At 40.4% G+C, this 11132-nt stretch overlaps 1 protein-coding gene across 1 annotated transcript in view; it reads right to left on the reverse strand.

Annotated features, from left to right (window-relative positions):
• Positions 1-11132, reverse strand: part of LOC111649018 (cadherin EGF LAG seven-pass G-type receptor 2-like) — a gene marked incomplete at its 3' end in the record, with an annotated part of 34192 nt that overhangs the window by 3654 nt on the left and 19406 nt on the right. Inside the window, exons 3-7 of the mRNA XM_023398757.2 lie at positions 9049-9271; positions 3730-3845; positions 3277-3365; positions 2924-2938; positions 2154-2311 (exon numbers count right to left, since the gene is read on the reverse strand). Of these exons, the coding sequence (XP_023254525.2) occupies positions 2154-2311; positions 2924-2938; positions 3277-3365; positions 3730-3845; positions 9049-9271 (601 nt within the window). The remainder of the gene's footprint in view (positions 1-2153; positions 2312-2923; positions 2939-3276; positions 3366-3729; positions 3846-9048; positions 9272-11132) is intronic.

Genomic DNA, 11132 nt, shown 5'->3' on the forward strand with positions numbered 1-11132 from the left:
GAGAGACAGAGAGAGATGAAAAGAGATGAACGTTAACACCACAGACTAACGAGCCCATCAAAGAGATGCAGGCAGACGTAATAAAGAAGATGTCAAACATTCGAGCCTCATTAGAGCCTCAGGTCCCCACAGACTTCCCTCCACAGTGACCTCATCACCCGACAGCAGTCTCAGGTTTTAACAGATTAAACTGATCAAACTGCAGAAAGGCTCAAACACACTGAAACACACTAAAGTCTGACCAGATCTTTCTCCCTGCTCCATGTTCACATTTATTTATTTACACAGTTGTTGTCATGATCTGCCCTGGTTCCACTGTTTTCAACTTTTAGCCTTTTGGTTTATTTCCTGTTTTATTTTGAAGTAGATTGTTGTTTTTACTTTGTCTGCCCCGCCCTAATGTCTCATGTCGCACTGTTTTGGATTTTAGAATTCCTATTTCCTCGTGTCTCCTTTTCTTACTTTTTATTATTGAAACAATTTTTTCTGCCAGCCCAGTGTCATTATATTATATTATACAATATTATATTTTACTATACTATACTATATTATATTATATTATACAATATTATATTTTACTATACTTTACTATATTATACTATATTATATTATATTATACTATATTATATTATACTATATAATACTATATTATTCTATATTATCATCTGGGGAAAAACTAAACGGCTAAAAAGCAATGTGATCATTTAATAATAATAATAATAATAATGATAATAATAATAATTGTAATAATAATAATAATCGTAATAATAATAATAATAACATACTTTCCCTAGGAGCCGAATCAAACAGATATTTGAGGTCATTTGCCCCGTCAGCTGATTTGTCAGTTGTTATTCCAATTAAAAAATACTGATGGACTCTTTGTAACACACTGTAACTCACTATGATGGAATCTACTGTATTTAATGGTTTATGTTTATTATATCTATGATGTGCACTGGCTGTGTTGAAACTGTTGCACTAAGCTGAGTTATTTCTGAATGCTATAAAAGTCCATATATAAACTATAATGACAGACACAATGTGTTTTATTGTCATCTGTAAACAGGAAACACGTCCATTATAATTACAGACAGTCCCGACTCATGATCTACCTTCTCTCACCTGTGACCTCAGAGCTTCGTACCAACAGCTGGTTCCTCTGAGCTGCTCAGCGGCTTTATTGGTTTTCTGCTTAGTGATATTTGATTCTGTGTTCAGCCTCTGATCAGTCACAGATGATGTTTAATGAAACTTGTCTTTGGAGAGACGTTTGCTCATCCTGCGTAAACAGCTCAGGGTCGGTGACCGCTCAGAGCCGCTCAGCTGCCGCGCTGGAGGTGACGGAGATTCACGCAATAAATTTACTCTTTGATGATCATCAAGTACACGTTAAACAGCTCTCTTCTTCTGGTACGAGGCGACAGGAAGCTCAGGGGAATTCTCTGGTAAACTTTTAGAACTTACTTCCTGTCACTAAAGCTCTGAGCGCCAAACGAAACCATGGATGTTATTACAACAGGACGCTGGATCTAAAGATGGAGCCCATTCGATCCTATACAAATTGCTCGCCTGGTGTATACGCCAAAAATGGTTCTGGCCTCCGGGTTACTTCCACATTATGCGGCCCATTGAATATGTGCAGCAGTGGTACTCCCATCATGCCTCTGGGGTATGAGATCGAGCGAACGGCGTTCTGGATCTGACGCCATGTTGATGAATGAATCATGGAAGAATAATACGACTTCTACAGGACATGAAACCATCAACAGCAACAAACAAGTAAAGTAAGATGGTGTTCAACCCACGATCGTTGACATCGTGGTTAATTCATGTGGAGTTAATTGATTCGTGATGTCATCGGGAAACGAGTCATTCGGTTCAAAGCTTCACAGATTAAAATCACAACGGACTGGATCGATGTCCGAGTCCAGCTCTTATAATAACTGGAGCACTAAAGCTCCACCACAACAAACTGGAAGGTCAGTTTCATCATAAACACGTAATATAACAAATGCACTTCGTGTATGTTGTGTGTCATTCCCAACATGGTGGGCAGCGAGCAGCAGATGATTTATCCTGTAACCGTCTCACAGACGTGTGGAGCTTCAGATCACCACTGTAAAGAAAACACAGAAGGAAGATGGACTCACTTCTTGCTGCTGGTCTGTTTGCCCTGAGCTGCACAGCTGTAGTTTCCCAGCTGTGTCCCGAAGCGAAGCGACAAGGCTGTGTCACAGTCGTCAACGCTCACCACAGCGATCTTCTCATCCGACGGACCTTGGGCCTCGCCACTCATACTGCGCTTAGGCTGCGCACACACACACACACACACACACACACACACACACACACACACACACACACACACACACACACACACAAGATTGAATACAGAGTCGAAAGGAACAGAAAACAAGAAAAGACCATGACACCAGCAACATGCAGGAGATCCAGCAGCTTTCTCTACAGCCAGAGTTTAAACCAGCATCACCACATCAACTCCACACATCAGGCTGCGTCCACACCACCACCTTTTCATTTTAAAACGCTGTTTTCAAACTAAAACAATCTCCGCCGGTGTAAACCGGAAGTAGATTGTCTGTACAACAGAGACAGAGTTTTCAAAATAAAACGGGGTCAGCAGAGTTTCCAACAGTGTGGACGGAGGAGAAACGTAGAAAGAAGATTGTTTTAAAAGGAAAACGTGGGTGTGGACGTAGCCTCAGACTATAGTCTCATCATGTTAGAATGAAAAGAGGGAAACTGAGTTAGTAAGACAAGAAACAACAGACACTGTATATGGGAAAGACACCACAGTCACTCGTCACTTACTGTCTGCTGGTGAAAAGAAAGGAGGAAGGGAAAGAAAGAGGAGGAGAGGAAGAAGTGTATGTGCACCCTGACACACACTCATACTCACATAGCGTGTAGCTGGCTGAGGAAAATGAAAGAACATGAAGAAAATTAAAGGAGATGTGCGGCGAAGACGCATGAATAAAATGGTGACAAGCAAACGCCCCACAGAGCGGCACGAGCACACAAACACCTCAAACACCTCAAACACCTCGGATTAATTCAAAGTGCTCCGTCAGTGTGAAGGAGGAGAAACTGATCTGCCGTCGCATCACAAGTAAAAACTACTATCACAACAGAAACTTCAGAGGATGACTCAAGTATCAAACAGACGTCAGGAGCACAACATGTTGGATCAAAGGTAAGATCAACACTCCACATGTTCCAGGACACAGCAGCAGACTGACATGTTAAACCCACCTTGTTGTAATAGTGGATGTGAACTGTGTGCCAGCTTCCATCGCTCACACCACCAGGCAGGAAGGGACTCACCTGGGTGGAAGATTCACCTGCAGGGATCAAGGTAGTGTCAACACATCAGCAGGTAACAGACGTTTATTTGATCGACTTATCACTGCTTGAGGTGACTTTTTACTTGTTTTTACTGTAAGTAAAATATTAACTGTATAATGACGAAGCTCATCTCGCTCATTTCAGCTTCACCTGTGCATGAAACACACACACACATAAACATGAACATATAACCACATCCTCTGTGCTTAGACAGGTAATTAGTAGCTTCATGTTTTTATATGTTTGGCTCATAGACTGGGATTTACAGTGATCATAATGAACATGAGTACTCCAAACAATCTACAGGTCCTTTATAAATACAGAACACCTGAGCACAGGGCACTGACTCAGGGTCAGTACCTGTGGAGTACTTCAGAACCACTTGTCCTTCTTGGATCTCCAGGGCGATGAAGTCGTGTTTCTCGTTGAAGCGTCCGTTGTAGAAGAGCAGACCACTGTTCTCCAGGGTGGCAAAACTACAACACACAAAACATCCTCCATAATACGCTGATTGATAAATATTCTGTATGCAACATGAGAATTATATGTCAACTGGATATTTTTCATGAAACATACAAATAACTTTTTCATTTATTTTTTAATGTGGTAAATAGAACATGGAAGCCCGACACCGTGAGGCCTGATGTCACACAGAGACTGAACCTGACTCCTAGTGTTAACATGGAGGAGCACAAGCTTTTAAAACTGTGCCACATCAATAAATGCTGCTGCAGCCTTCCTCTCCCTCCAGCTGCTCAGAGTCATGCAATTATAATGCATTTATATATATTTATAAATACAAATATATATTTATGTTCATAATTATAATATATATTATAATTACTCTGTTTTCCATGGCAGGGCCAGGGGGGGTGCTGAGTCTGGGCCGTGTTTACACAGCCTGATCAAAAGCACTGTTAGTTTTTTGGATTCTACAGCACAGATGACAAATCTTCTCTCCTGGCAAGAGACACACAGATCAGATCCCCACTGAACTGAACGTCCACTTTAAAAAGTATTTACATCCTGTTTTCAAAATAAAACCAACTTGGAAAAGATCAGCTGACTGAAGGAGAGTAGCACAGAGATGAAATCTGTGTTACTGAAATGAGCAATTCAAGGTCAATAATCACTGATTCTTACACATTTAATATTAATAATAATAATAATAATAAGTTTATTTATAGAGCACTTTTCATAAAAGAGATGCAGCTCTTATCTTGACAATGAAAAAAAAATCAAATAGTATAGAATGAGGGCAGATTGAAGGACAATGAAAATAGACAATAGAAAAACATTAGATGATAAAATATGTAAATGAAAATAAAAACAGCAAACAGTAAGAATAGTAAAATATGAGGGAAGTTAAACAAAGAGCTGTAGTTTAAGAAAGTGGGCTGTGCAGCAGTTTTGGAGGAAAGTTAAAAAGCTGCTCTGTCTATTTTCTTGTGTGAATAACGAGTAAAAGCTCGGCAGCAGACGATCTGAGAGCTTGTGAAGGAGGCCGATCCAAAACCATGAAGAGCTTTAAAAACAAATAAAACAACTTTAAAAACCGAAAGACGAGATAGACAAGAGATACAAGTCATGTTGTGATTATTTTGGCAGATATTGTGATTTCAGTGTCACTGATTGTTTTTGCATTTTCACTGGATCACATGATTTCTGTTCCTCTACGTCTGGAGAACATGATCTGTAGGTCGGGGCGTCTTTGTAGCTCCACAACACGGATGGTGCTAACAATGCTAATGCTAACAATGCTAATGCTAACAATGCTCAACAATGTGACACATTTCACCTTCTTCAGAGAAACTGCAGCTGCTGAGATCTGGATATTGACCTTAACAAACTGAGATGTTGATTATGTTTTATTAATTGTGCAGCTCTACTGATAATCCTTAAATCTACTAACGTATGATTGTCAAATGTGACAAAAACATATAATTATCCTCTAACTCTTTAACATAACGGAGGGTAAACTCGTCTTTCTCCTGTAGTAGACAGTTGGTCTTATAATCATCATATAATTCCCATTAATTGTGCAGCTCTAATATTGAGGGTATAAATATCTCATGTATGCACTTAATCAAAACTGTAACCCCCCCCCCCCCACTAGATAAATAAGTGTACAGATGTTGCAGGTGGGGTTCAGAGCAGCTCTGGAGCTGAGGCTTTAAAATGCTTTGCTTGCTGCTTTCTGAACTAGTGGCTTAAACCTGAGTCTTTGAAGAAAAATGTTTCTACTCATTCCTGTTTTGTATCTGCATTTACATTCTTGGCTTGAACCTCCAGCAGAGATCAATGTGGCTGTAAGGTTAGATGCATTAATGCAACACAGCAGAGTGAGGAGAAGATGGTATCATCACTTCTATCATGACGACTGTATCCCCCCGTTATCTGACAGGGTCGTTATTCTCTAGAATAAACCTGCGGTTATTCAGTTGCGGCCTGTGTCTTGTTTGCATGGCTCTGCTTTAGTTCAACAGTGTGCAGATCTAATCTCTTCAAGCCGCCAGAAATAGCTGGAAATAATGTAACCTGAGCTTTGCCAGAGAAAATAAAGAGGGTGAGTGGAGTCAGTGAAGCAGAGGGGCTGTAAATGAAGCTTGTGTTGCATGTTCCATATGTCTGTTCTTGTTACTGTGCTTATTGTTTGTGAAATGTGTTTTCTGCAGCAAAAGAACTGCATATGACAGAAATAATAATATGAGGCGAGTGTTTGTGCTGAAAGCAATAAACCTAATGAAGGTAAATCACGTCTACATCACAATTTATTTTCCTTAAACCCACAGCTCAGCAGATGAAAGGGACTCAAACTCAGCTGAGGAAAGGGAAACTTCCCTGTTTAAAATACGTCTATGCAGCTCTGCAGTAAAGACATGTCAGTTCTGTCACAGCTCCACACAGAAACACACTCCTCCACCGGCAGAGTCACAGCTACACAAACATGTGAGGCACTTACAGGAAAAACATTTTTTGCAGTGGAGAAATAAAATGCTCTGGGAGAAAGTGAGTGACATGAATAATGATTAAGTCCTGTTTGGCCCTGATGTGGAAACCAGGCCAAGGAGTGAGGCTCGCAGCAAACAGGACACTAAATAAAACAGTGACGTCAGGGGAGGGAGGCTGACAGTCTGTTAGAGTCACCATCAGATAACATGACAGCAGCTTTACCCAGCAACAATAGGAACTGGATCCTGGGTTTAAATGACACGTGTCACGCTGCCCAAGAGCAAGGCATTGACTAACGATCAATCAGCTTAAACCAAACTCTTTATTCAGACATTGGAAATGAGTCTGACAGTGAAAAGTGTTTTGTTGTGAGGCTGAAGCTCCCAGATGTGAATGTGCTGTGGATCGTTCAGTAGCGACGGGTGAAGGGACGACCACGGCGTGATGACGTCCTATCGTCACAGCTCAACTGTCTACTACAGGAGAAAGACGAGTTTACCCTCCGTTATGTTAAAGAGTTAGAGGATAATTATATGTTTTTGTCACATTTGACAATCATACCGTTAGTAGATTTAAGGATTATCAGTAGAGCTGCACAATTAATAAAACATTATCAACATCTCAGTTTGTTAAGGTCAATATCCAGATCTCAGCAGCTGCAGTTTCTCTGAAGAAGGTGAAATGTGTCACATTGTTGAGCATTGTTAGCATTAGCATTGTTAGCACCATCCGTGTTGTGGAGCTACAGAGACGCCCCGACCTACAGATCATGTTCTCCAGACGTAGAGGAACAGAAATAACATCATCATCATTTTTTCATTATTTCAGTGAAAGTAAAATGAACAAACGATCGTTCCAACTGAATCACAACATCTTTGTTAAATGACATAATCATTAAAGACACCTGCTGATCTGACTGATGTTTCCAGGTTACTCATGGACATGTATATGAGCAGCACTAAGGATGCTGAGGAGCCAGGCTAACCGGTTCAGCCCTTATAATCACAAACTGTCGTTAAGCTCCGCCCTCCCTCTCCGGCCTCGCTGTGCTGTGAGTGGATGACACCGTGATGCTGTCCGTGGTGCTGAAGTCACAAACGCCTCATCTGATATTAAACTGTCACTGAAGCAAATATCAACAGCTCTCAGGTCACGTTAAGAGACTGTATCAATGTTCAGAGCGACTCGGTTCCTGAAGTAGACAAGTAGCCGCTGTTAGAGTTCATTGTTGCTTAGCGATCTTTGATTTCCATCACTACGGCAACGTGTTGGAATGTAAACGGGCGCCGTAGACGTCACTTCAACCACAGCAGCTTAAAGTCCCTATTATCTGTTCAACTACATCTCCGTCTTCCTCAAGGACACGGCGACACCAGTTACTGACAGTAAAGAGAACATTAGAACATTTTACTGCCCACGTTTCTACAAACTGCTGCACATTTTAAACCATCAGTTTCCGCTGTTGCCCCAAACGTGACGTTTTCCTTCACTGGATTCTTCCAGGGGAGAAACGATCACACTGAACCTCTTTCTTCAGTCACACTTCAGTCCTTGACTTACGATCGCTCCTCTGCTGATGGTCACAAATCAGTGGAACAAATCATATGTTTTACCCTGACGTACCGACACAGCACCGAGGCTCATTTAGCAAGAATACCACGGCCGCAGTCTCTCATAGCAACCACTACACGGTGGCCACATCAGCCTAGCAACAACCCCGAGGCCAAGTCACCCTAGCAACTGACATTAAACGACATCACCCATGGCAACCATCCCATACCCCTGCCTGACCACTCTTAAGGACCACTTCAGATCTGCCATACATGACCACTCAGGCGGCGGGAGAGCGAGACAAAGACAAAGGACCTGAAGTCAGGAGACGATCACTGACCTCTGCAGCAATAATGCATCAACGTTTAACATCAACGTTTAACATCAACGTTTAAAATTAACTTTTACCTCCAGGTACAAAACCTACAACCACACAAAACAAAAGATATTTAAAAAAAAAAACCTGTAAATCTGATCTCAGTCTCGTGTCTCTCTGGGTTACATGTATTCAGTGCAGACACTTACAAAAATAAAAATAATAAAACTAATTCCAGCTCAAATGTTCTGGCTCTGACAGCAGAGCTAAAACTGTCCATTTCTGCTTCAGTTAGGTTGTTTCAAAGGAATGACTTCATGTGAGCTTACATTAATGCACTAACTTTAACTCATTTACATTAATGCACTAACTGTGACTAACAGTCTGTCCATGGACTGGGCTGCTAATCGTTCAGACCACTTCACAGAAAGAGCATGAGGTCACCAGAAATTCTGGAGATGAGATGTGAGATGAGACGAGAGAGAGGAAAGACAGGAAGCAAAGGAGATGTGAGTGAAGCCAGTAAATTAAAGGATGAAAGAGGAGTGAGAGGAGTGAGAGCTCTTCTCTCTGTGGAGAGGTGGAGGAACCATGAATAATAGGATCGATCTCTGAGACAGAGATGAAATAAATTGATTAAAGTAAAGAGGAGAGGAACTCTGAGCTCTGAGAATCAAAGAGGAGTGGTTATGGATCCGTCTGAGAGAGACTTGATGAAGAGGGATGGAAACTGACAGAGAGGAAGGAAAGAGGGAACAGCAAAACTAAAAACAGAAAAGCACATTTGAATTGTCAAATATAGAAATGTATAGAAAAGAAAATCACAGACAGGAAGGAGATAAAATTTCCATTTGACTCACGTTAATGAGATGGAGAGGTGAAATCTCTGTCTGAGGCCCCGGAACATGACGAAGGATTTGGGCGGGAAGGAGCGGGCGGTGACGGTGCAGTATGGACGCTCATATCCTCCTGCAGGACACTCGCACCGGAAACCCCCACCTGAAAGCTCCCGGCACGTCCCTCCATTACGACACACACCTGGCACACACCTGCCCTGTCGCCGGTCAAATTCACAGCGGTCCCCTGGGAAAAAAAAAATCAATCAATTATTTCAACCTCTGATGAACCTCAGAAAGAACTGCAACAACACTACAACAAAAAAATCACAAATAAATTATGAATAAGAAACTAAATCAAAGTCACATCAATACATAGATACACAAAAACACAACTACAGGTAGATGTGAACATTTACAGCATCATTTACTTCATTATTTACTTCATTAACAAAGGATTTAATATAAAAATGTTCATAATTTTCTTAATTTCCCCGTGCTCATTGGAAAGTCCATCCAAACAAACATGTTGTTTTACATTCCAGTCCAGATCCCGAGGTTTCTACTGCTGAATTTAAATTATGTCTGAGACAAACTATTGTCTTGATTTTAATATTTTACTCATTAGGCTGTAGGCATGACATACTGTAAGTTAGATTATGTACTGGAATAAGTGGATACTGAATATGTATCAGACACTGCCTCCTCAGAAAACACTGCTGCTGCCAAATTAAAGCATGAGACGTGGACCTGGACTCAATCTGCATATTTCACATCTGTAATTAAACCTCGTGTTTCCATCGAGCTGAGCTGAAATTAATAAAAGGTTCAGAGACCAACAGTGTCTTTGATATATGAATATATACTAATATATACTAACATATACTAAAATATACTGACATATAGTGACATGTACTGACATATACTAATATATACTAATATATACTAATACAAATATATACTAACATATACTAACATATACTAATACAAATATATACTTATATATACTAATATATACTGACATATACTAATACATATATATATATACTAACATATACTAATATATACTAACATATACTAATACAAATATATATATATATATACTAACATATACTAATATATACTAATTTATACTAATACAAATATATACTTATATATACTAATATATACTAAAATATACTGACATATACTAACATATACTAACATATACTAACATATACTAACATATACTAACATATACTAAACTGAAGTTTGATCCTGAACACAACATTTCTTCTAGACTGGTCAGTAAACAGCTGCTAATGCTAACGTTAGCTATGTAGCATTAGCAAAACTTACAAACAGCTCCTGTAACCACTGAAATTAGCTTGACAACTGTTAAATTAGATAGTTAACGGCTGAAGTTAAGCTGTTGGCCGAGCATGAAAACCGCTGGGTTAGCTTTTTAATTGTTTTAATTACTTTGAGGTGTCAGGTTACCTTATTAAACAACCTCAGGGCTAATCTCAACAAGTCACTGTTGAGGTTAGCTCGTTAAATTAGTTAGCTTAATAATTATGGAGTGAAACCCTGAAAGACCCTGAAGTCAAGGAGCTTTTTTCTCCCACAAAGACACGCATGACTTTGACTGTGAGCACTTTTGACGTGTTTACAGCAAAATAATTATCTGCCTGAAAAATGATCAGGCTCCACAAACGAACAGCAGAGAAGTTATTAGTAGGTGACACTCTCAGAGACGCAGTCGGCTGATCAAAGGTCGTGTTAATGTATGTCTGTCACCTCGCAGGATAGTTAACACCAGCGTCTTTTAAGCCCTGGTTCTTTTCCATGTTGAACAGAGAGCTGCAGGTTTCCCTCAGTGAGCTTCATTCATCAGACGTGTTGGATGTTACTGAGTCTTTGATTAGACGGACGAAGCAGCGGGGAACCGAGAGCAACTGTTAGAGAGGATGAACGTCCACCATCGCTCGGATGAACGGAACATCAGAAAGAGAGTTGAAAGCCGTCAGACTCTCAGAGCAGAGAGACTGTGACTCTGCTGCTTCAGAGAGGGAGGGAAACAAATCAACACACAAACCTGCACAACACAATAAACACAGATCTGGCTG

The sequence above is a fragment of the Seriola lalandi genome, unplaced genomic scaffold, assembly GCF_002814215.2.
Source record: "Seriola lalandi dorsalis isolate HSWRI2012SDOR001 ecotype SW California unplaced genomic scaffold, Sedor1 jcf7180002049824, whole genome shotgun sequence".
In the NCBI taxonomy this organism is placed as follows: domain Eukaryota; kingdom Metazoa; phylum Chordata; class Actinopteri; order Carangiformes; family Carangidae; genus Seriola; species Seriola lalandi.